Here is an 18,005-nt window from a genome sequence, read left to right on the forward strand (position 1 = left end):
AGAAGTCCCGCCTCCGGAGGCGGGCACAGCGTCCCGACAGTTCGGGTCCCCGGGCGCTGGTTGGGGGCGCTCCCGTCCCTCTACCCCCCGGCCCCACCCCCGCCGATGGGCCGGCCCGGCTCTCCCTGCCGAGAGATGGGCCGGCCCGGCGGCGAGCGGACAGCGGTGGCGGCGGCGGCAGCCCAAGATGGCGGAGCTGCAGCTGGACCCGGCGACTGCGGGGCTGGGAGGGGGTAGTGGGGGCGGGCTGGGCGAGGGGGGCGGCCCGGGCCGCGGGCCCCCCAGCCCTCGCCCCTCCGGCCCCACGCCCCGCGGGCACTGCCGCCCGTCCGCCGCCGCCGCGCAGCCTTTAGAGCCGGGTCCCGGACCGCCCGAGCGGGCAGGGGGCGGTGGCGCGGCCCGCTGGGTCCGGCTGAACGTGGGCGGCACCTACTTCGTGACCACCAGACAGACCCTGGGCCGGGAGCCCAAGTCTTTCCTCTGCCGCCTCTGCTGCCAGGAGGACCCGGAGCTGGACTCGGACAAGGTGCGCCCCAACCTCTGGCGCGCCCGGGACCTTCGGACCCCTCGTACCTCTTAGGCTAGTCCCCAGATTCCTGCGACAAGCCCCTCACAGGCGGGCTCCTCGGGACAGGACCCCCCAGCCCCGTTCCCCTTCCCCTGCCTATTACCCCCGGGGGCTATTCTCGTTCACCTGGTCGCACCCCGGCTTACTCTCTGACCCCGCCCTTGGTCCTCGGGGAATCGTTCCCCACACCGTGCCCAGTCGCACCCACGAGAACCCACTCCACACCCCTCCTCCATATTCCTCTCTGTGCCTCTCATCCTAGCCCGTCAGATCTGCATGAGTTTTCCCCTGGCTCCTCCTCAGCCCCTCACTGCCCGTGCCAGCTGCGTCCAGAACTGGGTCAGGGTGAGCTAAGGCATCTTTGTAGCTTTCTCAGACTTCCTCTCCGACCCCTCTGCCAAGTTGGGTGAGAGCCTGAATCAGCTGCAGGAAGTGCCTCCCTTGATATGACACTTCTTTCCTGTGGTCCTGGTCCCTGAGTTCGTATCTGGTAACAGTCACTGTTTTAGGTCCAAATTTGAGGTGAAATGCATACCTTGGAGAGGTTACCATTTGCCAGTGCAAACATAAATTGGTCGGTTAAGACCGAGGGAAAATGAAAATCCAAGAATGCCGTTGGGCAAGATGCATGGCTTCTAACCAAAAGGTGGAGAGGTGACAAGACACTTAACCCATTTACAATTTGAACTGTTTGATTTTTTTTAAACCTTTCATATTCATCTTTTAGTTCCCAACTTGTAGGCATTGACCACAGTTTACACCATCTTATATCCCATATAGCACTGAGTCCAGTTACCTTGTAACAGAGTTGGGTTTAGGTAAACATTGGTTGATTTCATTTATTCATCTCCTACCTCCTCTCTAATAAATCTCAGATGATGGAAACCTGTCCTGCCTTAACTTTAAAGACATCCAAATCCCTTGCTTATAAAAGAAATATTTTCATCTACCCTAACTCTTCCTTATTGCAGAAGCCAGTTTCTTCCTGTTCCTTTTACTGTAAAGATGAGTAGGATTAAAGCTGCTCAGAGCCAAATCCTGGTAGTGCCAAGCTTCCTCCGGGCACAGAGCTGGGGTGTGTGAATTAGAGCTGGCAACACAGACTCCCACTGATGTTGGCCTTAAGCTCAGGAGCATTGCCAATTAAAACAGAGGTTTTCTTAGAATTAGGAATGTGATTTTGGGGCAATAGAGAGGTCAGAATGTCCAATCTCAAGCAAAGGTCTGAATCATACAACTATGGCATTTTCTTCCTCTTTTAAATAACAAATGCCCACAGACAAATGTTGGCCCTTGTGTCCAAGTAAAGATTTTGGAAGTTCACGTAAATGTCTAGGTGATACAACATCTATAACACTTCAACTTCACCTGAAATGATCTAAAATACAGGACACGTAATGCTAAGCCTTCCTGCCAATAGTTTGTGATAAGCAAATGTCTAACAAAACTTGCCTTCTCACCCATGAATTGTCACAGAGGTTGTAACTGCCCTGACTCAGTCTGAAAGCTCCAAGATGATATCCCTGTGTGTGTTTGGTTGGCAGGATGAGACCGGGGCCTATCTGATTGACAGGGACCCCACCTACTTTGGTCCTATCCTGAACTACCTCCGCCATGGAAAGCTCATCATTACCAAGGAATTGGCAGAAGAAGGTAAGAACAATGTTTGAACTGGGTGTTATCAAAATTCATTGAATCTTTAAAGCTGTTTCACAGATTGGAATTTTGTTACGAGATTTTCATGGAGCTCATGTGCATGTGTAGTAAAGGCTGATGAAAGTTAGGCAGAAGCTTCCATTGGCCTAGTTTCCTGTGAGGGAGCTCTGTTGAAGGGACCCCCCAGTGGGCTTCTGTGCTGCTTCCTTAATGAGAAGCAAAACAGGTAGCTCAGCTTTGCAGATAGCTTCAGGAGCTTTTTCCAAACCCGCAGAATTACCATTATCCCTTTTTACTTCTACTAATGTGCTAGCAGTGAATGCCCATCGCCTGAAGCAGCACATCTCTGACATTTAGTTATTTATATTTTCAATTTTAGTTTGAACTTGCAGCTGTAAAAAAATAATAAAGGCTTGGCCTCATTTCTTTTAAGACTGGTCTCATGCTTCCTTGTAAATGTTTGCAGCTGACCTAATTCATTCTCCAGTCCATTGTCTGGTGCCTGATCCATTTGCCTCATCTTTTTGGTTTGTAGGGCATTTTGGACTGTAAGTGGTCTAGACATCTTTCTAAAAGGCTTGGCATGGTTTCCCTGAAAGCATTCAGTTGAGTATTGGGGCCTGTCCCTAAATGCAGGGCACCCTGGTCTGGGAGGTTTAGCTCCGAGTAAGAAAGCTGTTGGCTGTGCTAGTTAATGAAGTGGCTGCGGAACACCTCATTTTCAACCTGTAAAAATAATACTCTTTTTTTAATGTCCTCTTTTCTTTTTTTAACATTTCAAATGCATACAAAATAACAAAACTAATGAGAATAATACAATAAATTACATGCACCCACCATCCAGCTTCAGCAATTACCAACTTATGGGTGATCTTGTTTATTGAAAGGAGGAATCTTAAGCATCTGTTCTAATGCCTTTTTAAAACCTTTTTATTTTGAAGTAACTTCACACTTAGGGAAAAGGGCAAGAACAGCTCAAAGAACTCTCTTTACCCAGATTCACCAATATAAAACTTTTTTTTGTCACATTTGCATGATCATTTACTCATTCTCTTTATCCTCACCCTGCCTCTGCTCTCCCCACCACAGTTTTTATTTCTGAACTATTTGAGGATAACAGGCTTCACCCTTTAATACTTCATTGTGTATTTCCCAAGAACAAAGACATTCCCTTACATAACTACAGTAGTTACCAAATTCAGGAAATTTAAATATTGATCAATACTTTTATTTGTAGCTTATATTCCATTTTTGTTAATTGTTCCAGAAATGTCATTTATAGCAAATTTCTTCCTGGTACAGGATTACACATCCCACTTAGGTATCCTGTCTAAGGCCTTTGATTTTTTTTGTTTAGCATGGGAATTCTTTCAATGATTGCCTTTTGTCCAAATAATAAGCATCCTATTAAATTTGATCCCCATAAATTTACACACACACATCAACCCTGGTCATTTTTAGGACAATCTGAGTAAAAACTGCAAGCTCAGGAGTTGTCCAGTGTAACTAGTTCCAGGAGCTAAGTGACATGGGAAAGGTGTTTTGCATCTAATGGGTACGTAGAGGGGGAGTAGGGGAAGGTGCCAGGTGGGAAACCATAGGGGTGAAATGAAGTGAACACAGCAGACCCTTGTCCTTGACTCACTTCTGTTGGCAGAAAGGTAATGGGCACACCCTAAGCAACAGAAAAACATTTTCAAGGCTGCAGGAGACAGGCTAGATTTGCGTTTGAAAAATGCAGTTCTTAGCAAGCGTGTAAACGTCTTCTTGCTGTTTTCTGGGGAATTCACACACATCTCTAACTACAGTTTGACCCTTTTTCTAGGTGTGCTGGAAGAAGCGGAGTTTTACAACATTGCATCTCTTGTGCGACTGGTTAAGGAAAGGATACGGGACAATGAGAACAGAACCTCACAAGTAATGGGATTTGAACTCTTAAGGGGAAAATGTCTCAGGTGGCTGTCTTTGTCCATCTTTCTGGGTGTGATTTGGAAAGGATGGTGTGTGGCTTTTAGAGAGCCCTGCCTCTTCCTTCTAGCTGGAAGTCGGTGTGGAACACTGTCCATCTGCCTGGCAGATAGCACATACTCCACCAGACTTGTTCAGAATGAGGAAATAGAGAAGAAAAAATAAAACAGCCGTGTCCCTTTAGAAGAACAGGGAAGTCGTGGCAGTTCACCGTGTGGCAGTGGGGGAAGGGAGATGCAGCATTTTAGGTCCAAAACCTATTCTTCTGGACAGAGTATCCATCTCCCTCCCTGTAGAGATCAGACAAGGCTTTGCTTCCACCTTTTGGCGTCTCTTCATAAGGACCAGCCTTTAACGTGTGACCATGTCACATCCAGCTCCCAACAGGCACTTGAAACCAGTCTTATGGTGTAGACTTTAAAAGCTGCTTGTGAATCATGCTTTTGAGAAAATAATATTAGGCTTCTCTTTTTACTATGAAGTCTAGATTTTTATTTAACTCAGTAGGTATAGTAACAAAAGTGAAACACACAATTTGCCACCTAGTTTGAGAAGGGAAGACAAATAGGGAATACTTTGCTTATTTCACATCATCCGTCCTGCATCTTCCGTGGCCACAATAGTTTCTGTTAAGCCCTTGGGATTGTATGACTATTAGGTGAAGTCTAGCAGGAAAGACTCTCCATTTCATGTTGTTACGCTTATTTTAAGACAGTACAACTGCAGTAACAGGGTAGAGTCAGACTCCACTGTGACCATCTGTCTAATAGCATGACTTTCCTCTTATCCCCTGAGATACTGGTGTGGATTGCTTGCTTGAGAACTGATCTATTGCAACATTGAATTTTCCTGTGATTAAGAAGGCAATATGTTTCTTTTAAAATATAAAAAGTAGTTCCTTGATCTTTCTGTGTTAGATTTCAGAGTTAGTGCATCAGAGTCTTCTAGCCCTAAATGGAATTACCTAGTTGAATGCTGGCACCTGTGATAAAAAATGAACTCTCTTATCCACTATATCACTAGCAGTTTGCAAAGGTGGAAAGAAGGGCTTATTCATTAAGTTCTTCCCATCTGCCCAGTGGCTGAAAGCCTTCTTTTTAATGTTCAAAGATGAATTTGTAATTGTTTGCACATCTTGCCAGTCTTTTTGCCATCTCATATTTACGGGGCATCTTTCCCTATTGTAGACATTTAATAGCTTAGATATCCTGAAAATCTAGCCCTCACCTCAATTTTCCAAAAAAACTTCTGATTGCTTAGTATAAATTCTGATGGTACCATGAATTATGTAATTTGAAACCTTTCAAATTATAGTACCTGAACCTCAGTTCTTTACCACCAGCTAATTCCTTGAGAACATTGTAAGATTTCTATTTGATGACAGCAATTAAGTTAATTAATCCTCTAGATTCAGAATGCTTTTGGATTGGCTTGTGGGAAGGCCCAGTTGGAAGCTTTTTTATTCTAGGAATGTCAAGACCTTTTTGATGTTAATTGATTTCCATCTGTCCTTTTTATTTAGTGAAATTCTGAGCAATGGATTTGATGTTGTTAAAGGTGCCTTTTGCGTTCGTTGCAGGTGGCTCCAGGGAAGTTAACCACCTGGATTTCCAGGACTGTCTCCAAACATTTTATCTCCTTTAACTAGTCTATGCTGAAAGGAGACACATAGCAGACATTCAGGCAAGCTCAAGGTGTGGGTGTCCTGCTCCACCTTTTTTTAGTGACCTCTCATCTCTCTTAGTGGCTGCCAGCATTCTACTACTTTGCTGTCTCTGATAATATCTTTTGCTAGGTAGTTAATCTTGGTGCATTTGAGAACACCACTGGTTTACTTTGGAAGAGAAAATAAAGAGGCAATATAGACTTCTAAAATAGCTGGAACCCTGACAGCAGTGACCAATATGATAGGTCTTTTGTGATGCTCTGAGGTTTTTTTGTTTTTATTAAGGTATCATTGATATACACACTTACGAAGATTTCACAAGAAAAACAATGTGGTTATTACATTCACCCTTATTATCGAGTCCCCACCAGTGCCCCGTTGCAGTCACTGTCCATCAGTGTGGTAAAATGCCACAGAGTCCCTATTTGTCTTCTCTGAGCTACATTATCTTCCCCGTGACCCCCCAAACACCATGTGCACCAATCAGTGATACCCCACTATCCCCTTCTCCCTCCCTCTCTCCCCACCCACCTACCCACACCCCTCCCCTTTGGTAACCACTAGTCCCTTCATGGAGTCTGTGAATTTGCTGCTATTTTGTTCCTTCAGTTTTGCTTCATTGTTATACTCCACAAATGAGGGAAATCATTTGTTATTTGTCTTTCTCTGCCTGACTTATTTCACTGAGCATAATACCCGCTAGCTCCATCCATGTTGTTGCAAATGGTAGAATGTGTTTCTTTCTTATGACTGAGTAGTATTCCATTGTATATATGTACCACATCTTTATCCATTCATCTATAGACGGACACTTAGGTTGCTTCCGTATCTTGGCTATTATAAATAGTGCTGCAATAAACATAGGGGTGTATATGTCTTTTTGAATCTGAGAAGTTGTTTTCTTTGGGTAAATTCCTGGGAGTGGAAGTGATGCTCTGAGTTTTATAAACTCATATAAAACACCTGATTGTGTCCAAAATGTGTGGTTAGAGCCGATTGAAATCTTCAGATTTGTCCTGTATTTTATGTAGAAGGAAATTTTTTTTTTATCTTAGCACCTTGGTTAATGATAGTTGTACCTTGTTTGGAAGGAGAAAGCATAGAAGAAAAAATACTTGTCAGGCAAACCTGGCTCTGCCTCCAGTCCACGTAATCGCTGTACAGCTTGGACACAGTATTGCGCTCTGCCGCCAGTGTCACACACAGAGAAAGGAGCCAATACCTGCCTTCCGGGGCTGCCGTGAGCACTGGAAGAGAAGGGAATAACACGACGGGTTTGTAGCTCTCTGTAATCAATAGCTGCTTTTGTTTACCTGTTGTTTCCCAAGTAATGAGTTCTAAAACTAATATTCCAGATAACTGAAGTGCAGTCATCCTTTTGAAAAAATACTAAAACTAAGCTTTCATCATTCTTAAAGAAACAGTTTATGTTTTCTTAAAATCATACCGTAACTCATGGTCTCCATGACCGAGCATAATTGTTATGAACCTTGGTTTCAAGCTATTTGTGCTTGTTAGGACAGGCAGTGGATATGCAGTTATTGACCCAACACTGAATGGTCTTCTGCGTACCTTTAATTGTCCTTCTGTGAACGGGAACTTTCATCTGGTGAGCATGCCTCCCAGAAACAACCAACAACCTTTGCCCTTATCTGACAAATGGCTTCTAAATCTCATGGGCCAAGTCATACATGTAAGGGGTTCTCCTGTAGATAAAGTGTAGGGGCCTTAGTCCTGCAGCTTTGGGGCATCCATTTTGGTTGCTCAGCCTTTTGGCCTCTGGTTCTAGGTTATGTTCTAGAGAGTTGAGTCTCGCTAGCAAATGACTTCTCTGAATCTCTGACACCAACTGGGTGTCCAACAGTTCAGTCCTATCCTGACACTACCTGGAAATAGTAACTGTTTCTATAGGTTTTGTGCTTAATCCCACAAGACTGCCTCACTTCAGATGTCAGTCCCAGGTCCTGGGTCCCCACGTTCCCCACTTCTGTCCTAAGTGGCTACAAGTTCAAGAGTTCTCACAGTGGCCCCTGCTAGGTTTGATAATTTACTAGAATGACTCATCGAGCTATACCTACTATTAAAAGTGCTATACTTACTCTTAAAGTTGATTATAAAGTATACAAACTGAATAGCCAAGTGAATAGAAAGACATAGGGTGAGGTCCTGGAGGGTCCTAAGTACAGGAGTCTCCTATCCCTGTGCATTTGGGGTGCTCCACCCGCTCAGCCCATGGACATGTTTGCCAACTTGGGAGCTCCGTGAATCCCATTGTTTAGGGGTGTTTAAGAATATTTCATTGTAGCTTTTACAAAAGACACTTTCCTCACCCAGGACATTCCAGGGTGTTTTAGGAGCCCTGTTCCAGGAACCAGGAACAGTATTTCCATGTATCATACCACACTTCTGTGACAGGAGCATTGCTGTTAACACTGAGACACTTTCGCTTTCAGGTAGCATGGCAGAGGGTGAAATAGCTCAAATATTTGTGCATAATGATGTATCCTATTTAATATATTGTTCCAGTAATAAGGTATCACTCTGAATAAACCAAAATATGATCTACTTTTTCTTCATGTATGTCAGATATGAACAGTCTAATAAGAAAATGGGACTTTTTCATGCAAAGTAATTTTACTCTTATTTTCTACTTAGAGAAATGGATGAAATCTAAGCACATAATTTATCCCTCTGAACTTTAGAATTATTTTACCCACTGATTCATGTTCTTGGACTCTTTTTTTTTCTTTCTTTCTTTCTTTCCTTGTATAAGTTTTTATTGAAAAGCTACAGTGCTACTTCTAAAAGGGGATAATGGGTGGCTGCCAAGCAAAACATTCCAAGGAAACTCCTTTTCAGTGTTTATTCTTTTGACAGGCTAACCAAGGCAGCAGCAAACTGTTGTGTCCTTGAAACAATTGTTCAAAGTCTGCTTGTGGTTGTCACAGGGCCCCGTGAAGCATGTGTACAGAGTCCTGCAGTGCCAAGAAGAGGAGCTTACACAGATGGTCTCCACTATGTCTGATGGCTGGAAATTTGAACAGGTACAGTTTCCCAAGTAGTAGCTGCCCCAGCATCTCCGTGCATACAGGGACCCCGGCACCTCAGCCTAGGGATCCACACCTCAGTCACTGTCCATCACCAGTTAATAGCCTTGGGCGTTCACAGGGCCAGGTGTGATTCTGTTCAAAAACCAGAGAAGAGAACCACTTGGTGTGGATTATTTGCTAAGCAGTACATGATGAGTTGGGGAGAATTGAGAATAGATCCTGTTTCCCAGCTTCATATCCAAAATTTTTTCAACTTGATTATGCCCATAGGGAACCAGCCGGCTTATTTAGGTCTGAAAGTGCCTGTTTTTCCCCCCTCAGAGGGATTCCTTTCAAAAGTGCTCAACTGACACATTGTAGAATAAGTACCTAAAGAAGACTAGGATTCAGTGACCCTTTCCTTCCACCAGGTCAGGCTTTATCGTTCTGAATATATATGTAATCCACCATAAAAAGCATGGTGAACAGGTATGATGTGAGAGGAGTCAGTGTCCTGAGAAGAACAGCGTGGCCATTTCCCATCAGCCCATCAATTTCTGTGCTTTAGCTTTTTGCTGATGATGAGGTAAACAAAGCCAGAGAGGTTTGAATTTTACTGCTTTCTTCCATTAGATGGCAGAATCATTCTATTCATCTATTGTCTTCAAAACAGGGAGGCTGAGCAGGAACAGACGAATATATTGTAATTTTATATGGATCATGCCTCTTTTCATATAGAATTTAAGACGTCAGTTAAGCTACCACCATAAATTCACCTTCTTAATTAAGTTACTCCTCATGTTAACAGTATTATATTACAGATTGGGCAGGTATCTCTTCAGAATAACCCTATATTATTCCTCACATCTTCCACTGCAGAGCCAGTTCTGCCTGTATGTTGGTCTAGTTCTTACTCAGGTGTGGGTTGCAAGGAGTTGCCATACTTCACTCCAGAAGTGTTTTCCCTCACTTAAAGACTTCCTGATACTGGAAGGCTGTGCTGTCCGGAGCTCAGGCTCACACCAAGCCAGTCGTGCTCTCCCAGCTGGCAGCTCTGTGCGCTCGCCCGGAGGACCAGCTTCTTCCTCTGCAAGTGTGTTTCCTATTTAGAATCAAATCCCGAATTCAATGCGCCAAAAAGATTGAAAGTACCAGCAGCATAATGCTTCTGGTAGCCCTTCAGGGATTCACTTGGTTCTTTCCAGAGCCTTCCAAGTGCCAGTCTTCTGTCTAGAACTTCTACTTAAAGATGAGCTCTGTGTAGGTGTTTGCTAAACTGAGTGTCCATCTTCATTCACAGAAACACTCTATTTCACCTCAGTGTTCACTAGAGAGAATGTGACCGTGTCAATCCTGGTTGTTGCCTGTGGGAGTGTTTCAAGTGCTTGGGTGAGGGGCAGTGCAGAACTCATACTTTCCTTGGGGAAGGCCTTGCTGATTACGCCCTGACGAATGACTGAGATCCACTGATCTCCTGGGCTTGGTGGTCCTGGAGAACTCATCATCCTGTGAACGGCAAAACTGTAAGGTCTAGTCAGGAGGAGGGTTGATTCGTGCGGCACTTCAGTATTTTGAGATCACTGCAGCTCACCATGTTCTTGTTTTTAACAGCTAATCACCATTGGATCTTCCTACAACTATGGAAGTGAGGATCAGGCAGAATTCCTCTGTGTTGTTTCCAGGGAACTAAATAATTCTACCAATGGCATTGTCATAGAGCCGAGTGAAAAGGCAAAGGTGAGATAGCTCTTTGCTGGAATTGTGTCTCTGACTCGTTTGTTCCCAGCCCTTCCGTGGGCTTTGCCTGTACTGGTGCTCAGCAGGTCTCCCCTTTCCTTCTCCAGCCAGCTTTTCATTTCCCCTTCCCTTCTGGTCTTCTGGCTGCTGTTAAGTCAGATCAGGATTTATGGAGCGTTGACAGAGGTTTTTCGTTAGGAAATGGGTACCATAGCACGGTAGAGAAGGGCTCATTGCCATTAATGGATACAAAGTGAGAATCCCGAAACTCAAAATTGGAAATTACTACAAAGGTATTTGGTTACCACTGTTACTTTCTCCCCCCTTAAGTTACTGGAAAATTACACAGTTTTCTCCTTTTGCCTCCACTGTGGCCACACACACACACACACACACACACACACACACACACACACACACTCACACTTCTAAATCACAGACATGGTGGTACACCTGAACCATTCCCTTTAGCATGGGAGATATGGTCCATCAGCACATTAACTTTAGGCCCAACCGTTCAGCAAGAGTCTTTTACAACTAAAGTGCTTCAGGGGAGGTTGGATCCCCAGGCCTGCCTGCCCCCTGGGATGAAGTAACAAGGATTGTTGTGCTGGTCGCCACGGCCCAGTGGAAAGCAGCCGCGAGTCTCTTTCCTTGCCCTCAGCGGTCTGCATCCAGAGTCCAAGCCTCAGCCCTCTCCCCCATCTTCCACTTCCAGATTCTTCAGGAGAGAGGATCTCGGATGTAAACTCCAGAGTCCTAAGCGTCAGGAGAGCAACACGGCAGGACACCTCTGTGCAGTTAAATCTTGCTCTTGTATAGTAACCAAGCTGCTGCAAAGCAAAGCTGAGCCTGGCCCCCCAGTGAAGAAGTGTTCTTGTCGAAACCAAAGCAGCCCCACCCCACCTCCACAGGAACCTGAAGACCCATGTGGCCTCCAGCTGCCACAGTACCTTTTCGGAAACGCCTGCTTTTGTTTCCTTAACCGGCGTTACAGCAGATCTTCACAGCAGCAGCTGGGCTGGGTTCCCAGCCGGAGCTCCTCTGGGGGCCTGGGGGAGGAGAGGAGGAGGCCCGGCTCCTTGTCTGCGCCTGTACTTCAAGGAGGCTGCAGCGAATGGAAGAGGGTTGTCTCAGAGCCATGCCATGTTTTCACCTGAATGTGCCACGTTGGGTGTTGGCAGATGCTTTGTAACACTGTCTTTCCCCTCCCTCTGCCCCCCAGACTAACGCGGCAGATGCAGAGGAGAGCTTCAGTTTGTCGAATCGGATAGAGTTGCCAGTGTACCCCACACTCCTGTGCATAGAGCCTCTTTGGGGAAGGGGAGGATGGGGTGTCTTGGGTTGTGGTTGGAAGTTGGGGATCACTGCTCTCGATTCGGGCCCTCAGCTGCTACCACGTTCAGCTTTGCCTCATTTTCTCCAGCAGCCTGGACCCTCCAGATAGCTTGCTTTCTCCTCAAGAAAAGGCTTGAGACAGGCAGCATTCCGCACTCATCTCCTAGGCAAAGGGGGCTTTAGGTAGTTGGTGTAACTGCTTCTGCGGCCTTTCCTTACCCTCCAGTGGCCCATCTTCTTTCCCTGACTTTTTAAACTTTACTTAGGGTAAAGGGACTTGGGACTCTCTGATGGCTTAGGGTGGGGGTGGCTGTTTTTCTGATAGGTGCCAGATGTATTATGTTGTAGTATCCAAATGTGTTATTTCTGTGATAGTCTCTTGGAAATGCCTTGACTGAACATGTGATTATTCGTTTGTGTCTCTTGGGTTCTAATCTTGGGAAGCCTGCCCTCCGCCATGTTGGTGACCCCACACCACCCCTAGTAGTGTGTAGGTGTTTGCTGGGCAGTCTGAGGAGTCCCTCCTGTCTCTGACCCTTCCCCTCCCCATCACTTCTTTCTGTGGAGTGCCATGTCGTCAAGGGTCAAAGGCTCATTTGACCAGGAGGAGCAAAGCCTTTCTTTGGACTGAGCCACACAGCTTGAATCAGGACCTCTCTGAGCTTCTGAGCCTTAGTGAGCAGTCATTAAATCAAAGGGGCCAGAGAATCATATTTCTCCCTAGATAATTCCCCTAGTGTGGCCAATGGTCCAGAGAAGGGGAAGGTGCCTCTGGGAAATGTGCCATCCATAAAAGCCACCCCAAGCCAGCCGCTCCTGGGCCCCCTCTGCTCTGCAGCTCAGCTGCGTACTTGGTGGGTCTGGGGTCACGGTTTTGAGAGATGACTACAGACTGTGCCAAATGTCGTCTGAGCTAGGGACCTGCCCGTGCCCAGATGGCATGGCTCCTCCCCAGGAGTCTCACTTTGATCTTACATCTCTGTGTGTAGAGTAGAATAGAAATGTGGGTACAGAGGTGTCTGCTGGTATGTGTGTGTTTACACACCAATGTGAGCATGTGTGTTGGCACTTCAGAAGCCAGACCTGTGCCCAGCATTTTTACTGATCTCAAATGTTAATGGAAATTGTACCTATAAGAAAAACTGTCACCTTTTCAAAAAGGCCACAGGCATCCATCCTGTCATCTTTCAGGAAAAAAAAAAAAACAAAACGTCGAGTGTGTCAAGGAAAAGCTGCTCTGACCAGAATGGTTCAGAGGACTTTGGAAGAGTCGCTCTTCAGCCAGTTTGAATCAGATCGAAATGGAGGAAAAGCAGCTCCACTGGATGCCTGCCTAATCAGATTTGTTTTCCTGGGCCATGCCTGATGACCGGCCTCTGGTCCTGAGTGAGGAGGGCTGAGGGCAGACACGGGCAAGCCCCTCAGGAGGGCACTGTTACTTCATTTCCTTTCCAGAGTCCCACAGTGGCTCCTATAGAAAGACTGCTGAGCCCCTTGCTAAGTGCTTTGAGAAACAGACGTGACATTTCCTCTCTCCTAGAGGGTGGCTTTCACCAAGTTTCCCTTCTCACAGCAATCCAGTGACAATTTAAATTGTTCTGATGCTTCAGAAATCTGAGAGTGATTCATTTCTTAAGGTCTCTGAAAAAGTGTTTTACCCAAGTACTTTATGAACCAAGTTGGTGTGTTTTCTTGAAAGCCTTCTGCCCTGGGAGAGTCCCACTGATAACTCAGGAGAAGCCTGGCCGTCAGTTTGGGAGTGTGACATGACCCACACTCTCATCAGCTGCCAAGTGCAGAGTGTCTCCTGCTTAAATCTCTGCCCAGGGCCAAGGCCATGGCCAATGCAGGCCAGTCCTGGGGAGCAGCCTGGAGTCTCCTGAGTGAAGACGCAGTAGCACATTTCTGTCTTTTCCTCAAAACCTGCTCTTTTTCCTTAGCAGTGAGGTGGGCCCAGCCTCTGCTAGAGTGACTTCATTTCCACAATTTTAACTGATCTCAGGGGTGTTGGCGAGATGTAGGGGAGGAAAAGACAGATACCGAGGGAATAGCCGATAGGACACCCACACCCCCCAGCATGGCCTTTGATCACATGTTAGGGACCATGCGTACCATGTGGGTGCCCTTTGTTACCATTTGTCTGTTTGAATCAAGTCTGAAATGTTGTGACATTTTTTGGTCAATAAAGACATGAAATAAACTTCTGAATCTTGGAACCTTTAGTGTGGCTTCCAACACTGCAGCTCCTTGGTTTCCACTGTCACTATTGATGTTTGCCAGGTTCTGGGATGTGAATTTCACTGCACTTTTCTAGCAGGGCTTCTAGGAAGTCCTCACTTCTCCAGCTGCTCATCCCGCCTGAGCGGGTGTTGGCCTTTCTTCCTGACTTGTATTTTACTGAATCTGAAAGGCCCCAGAGAGTGTGGAAGAACAGAAGGTGGGGACAGATGGGCTATGCACCAGAGAGCTGGAAAGAGACATGAGATGGATTTAAGGGCAAAAAGTCTTTCTGGAAGCGAGTCAGCATCTGGGTGTCCATCTTCTCTGAGCAAGAAATGTGAGGTGAGAACAAGTAACCAACAAGCTAAGTATTTTTTTATAATTTTTAATTAACATCGTTTATATACAATATTGATTTCAGATGAACAATTTGGTGATTCACCAGTTATAGACACTATTAAATCTCACCATGGTTACCATCTGTCACCATATAAAGGTATTACAATAGTATAAGCTATATTCTCTATGCTAGGCTTCCATCCCTGTGAATAACTTGTTTTGTAGTTTGAAGTTAGTACCTCTATCCCCTTCGCCTATTTCACCCATTCCCCCGGCCATGGTAACCAACCGTCTGATTTCTGTGTTTATGAATCTTCTGTTTGGTTCATTTGTTTTGTTTTTCACACTCCACATATAAGTGAAACCATAAGGTAGTCATCTTTTTTCTGACTGACTTATTTTACTTAGCATAATACCCTCTAGGTCCATCCATGTCACAAGTGGCAAGATTTCTTTCCTTTTTGTGGCTGAGTAACATTCCATTCTATCTATGTACCACATCTTCTTTATTCATCTTTGATGGATGCTACACTTGCTTCCATATCTTGGCTATTATAAATAATGCTTCAATAAACAGGGGTGCGTATCTTTTTGAATTTATCATTTCTTGTTCTTCAGATAGATTCCCAGAAGCAGAGTTACTGGGTCATATGGTATCTTTTTTTTTTTTTTGAGAGCCCTCCATACTGCTCTCCACAGTGCCTGAACCAATTTACAATCCCACCAGCAGTGTATGTAGGTCCCTTTTTCTCCACATCCTCATTAACACTTGTTATTTTTTTGCCTTGTTGATGTTGGCCACTCTGACTGCTGTGAGGTGGCACATCACTGTGATGCATTTCCCTGGTGATTGGTGATGTTGAACATCTTTTCACGTGTCTGTTGGCCATCTGTATGTCTTCTCTGGAAAAATGTCTGTTCAGGTTCTCTTGTTCATTTTTATTGGGCTATTTGTTTTTTTTGGTGTTGAGTTGTATGAGTGGTTTATATTTTTGGATATGAGCCCTTCTCCCACATAGAAGGGTTCCTTCCTTTTCATTTTGTTGATAGTTTCCTTTTCTGTGCAGAAAGCTTTTTAGTTTGATGTACTCCCTTTTTTTTTTTTTTTTTGCTTTTGTTTCCCTTACCTGGTGAGTTATATCCAGAACAAAATTTCTAATGTTGATGTTCGGAGTTTTCTGCCTATGTTTCCTCCCAGTAGTTTTATGGTTTCAGGTTTTATATTTAGGTCTTTAATTCATTTCCAGCAAGCTAGGTATTGATCACTTAAGGCACCAAGCAAAAGGTGGTAGGTAGACCATCCCCTTTCTTAGGGTGCTTATAGTTGGGGAGATGATGTGTACATAAAGGTAGTGAGCAACATATGTGGTGGTATCAGCCAGAGCCCAATGGGAGACAGACCATAGCAGTTGTTAACAGGTGTTAACAAGTGGTGGGAAAAGGAAAGGGACTGGAGGTATACTGAGGAGTCACAGATGTAGTGATTGTAGGATACAGTTATTGCTCTGAGAACAGGAGAGCAAAGGAAGGAAAGAGGTTGGAATTATTAAAACGTAGAAGCTCAGAGGAGGGGCCCTGTGGAGAAGGAGATGCTGCTGTCCTGGGGCCACGTGGAGCTGATTCTAGGACCACACTCCTGGAGCCAGCTATTACTATGGTTTCTCTGAACACAGAGAGGAGTGCATCCCTGCGCTTGTCCTTGTAGCCTTGCAGCCTCCCTGTCATGTTTCCTGTGGGTGAGCCTATTGGAGAGTGAGCTGGTGAAGGAGAAATATGCCTGGCAGCTTCCCAGCCCCGGCAGCACAGGGCAGAATCTGGAGGATGAGTTCTGGCTCAGAGGTAATAGTAATCAGTGCTGCCACCTCTTTGGCTGCTCGGCATCCATATACATGCTTCTGTGCATATTGAAACTTCCATACAATGGTAAGAAACAACTTTATGCTTTCATATAACAAGATGCAACTATTCTACACAGGCGATCTTGCCTTCTCCTCAACGTAGGACACAGTGCTGACAGTCATTCCCAGGTTTGAAAGACAATCATATCTCTTTCAAGGCTACATCCATTATTCCTCAAATTGTCTTGGTGGATTAGACAACGCCCAGTTTGTGATGGGCAACTCAGGCTGCAAGATCGCTTGATACCCTATGGTTGGCAGAAGCTGTTTCTCAAGAGACATCTGCAAAATAAGGCATGGATCTATTCCAAAACTCTGGATTTGCATGGTGATTCTCCAGTCAGGGCGGCTAGAGGTTCCCTACAGCGTCAGCATTTGCAGCGGGTCATTCAAGTGAACTCGGTCTGCTCAGCCATAAAGCCCAGGTGACAGCCCAGAGCTTATTTTTAATAAGAATCACACCACACAAAGATTTCTATTAGTAAAGCTTTCCCTTGGAGTGAAGCGTTATTCCATTAAGCCAGTTTAATTCTTTGGTCACTTTTCTATACAGTGCAATTGTTCCCAAGTTTTCTATTTTCATTTTCATTTTTATGTACTTTTGTTAAGACCATTGTTTTCCATGAGGTTTTACGGTGGAGTTTAATCCAATTTAACCAGTTCTAGCTTTTACCCTTGTAAGTTGTAGCTTTTTAACTTTGTGGCCTTGCTTTTGTGGCTGTCACCTCCTCCACAATTTATTTTCCCCAAGTCAGATTTGGCAGTTCAAAATCTAAGTCTTACATACCTAAATTTGTGTATTTTTAACTGTTGTCAGTTAATTATTTCCAACAAAACAAAAAATGGATAAAGGATTAATAAATTTCTATTTTTTAGCTTTCCTGTAAGGAAATTGTGAGCAAGTTCCCTCAGATATTCTTGGATTACTTCACATCCGAAGTTGGGCTATTACTTTACTCAACATTTCATTCTGATAACTTTGTACGTGAGCCATCTACACAGTTGGCAAATTAAAGAGCAAAGCATCCTCACAAAGGGCCTTGCTTTGCTCAGTTGTGATGGACAGCTAATAAATATATTTGAGAAGGAGGATTTGGAAGACTCCACAGAATGAACTAGACCCTGAAGTTGGAGAAGGGTGTGGTTGGCAGATACAGGAAGAGCGGTTAGCCTCTCATCTATGGCTAGTGTTGCCCAGGTCTGTCACCTCCATCACAGGGCTGGAGCAAACATCCACCAGTTTGCTGCCATGTGCTGCACAGCCACCGTGTGCCCAGAGCTGGGCTAGGCACTGAGGACCAAAGCCAAGTCACAGAGGTCTGCAGAGTACTGAGTGGGAGAGGAGAATGCTGGGACAGGGAGGAGACAGCCCAGCAGCTCTGATGGCCAAGAGATTCATCAGACCTTGGGCACAGGCTGAGGGGTAAATGCCAAGCTGGAACCAAGCCCCATTGAGATATTCAGAAGGCAGCTGTGTATTCAGGAACTGCTACATATCCTAAGGACAAATAAAAACATATATGGCTACATTATAATAAAACTGATGAATACTAAATGTAGAGAATATCTTAAAAGCCACCAGAAGG

General features: G+C 45.0%; 1 protein-coding gene across 1 annotated transcript; it reads left to right on the forward strand.

Annotated features, from left to right (window-relative positions):
- The first annotated feature begins 41 nt into the window (after positions 1–41).
- On the forward strand, positions 42–14,170 carry KCTD2 (potassium channel tetramerization domain containing 2). The gene is made up of 6 exons (XM_017646156.3): positions 42–526; positions 2,113–2,221; positions 4,050–4,141; positions 8,807–8,902; positions 10,499–10,624; positions 11,343–14,170. The coding sequence occupies exons 1-6, from the start codon at positions 188–190 to the stop codon at positions 11,370–11,372; spliced, it is 792 nt and encodes a 263-aa protein (XP_017501645.2). The 5' UTR covers positions 42–187; the 3' UTR covers positions 11,373–14,170.
- The last annotated feature ends 3,835 nt before the right edge of the window (positions 14,171–18,005 follow it).

This window comes from Manis javanica, chromosome 4 (assembly GCF_040802235.1).
Source record: "Manis javanica isolate MJ-LG chromosome 4, MJ_LKY, whole genome shotgun sequence".
Taxonomy (NCBI): Eukaryota; Metazoa; Chordata; class Mammalia; order Pholidota; family Manidae; genus Manis; species Manis javanica.

Excerpts from the sequence above, each read along its gene's own strand:
- KCTD2 (XM_017646156.3), top strand. The coding sequence starts at position 188 with ATGGCGGAGCTGCAGCTGGACCCGGCGACTGCGGGGCTGGGAGGGGGT. Across the intron at positions 527-2,112 it reads CGGAGCTGGACTCGGACAAG|GATGAGACCGGGGCCTATCT; the intron begins GTGCGCCCCAAC and ends TTTGGTTGGCAG. Across the intron at positions 10,625-11,342 it reads AGCCGAGTGAAAAGGCAAAG|ATTCTTCAGGAGAGAGGATC; the intron begins GTGAGATAGCTC and ends TTCCACTTCCAG.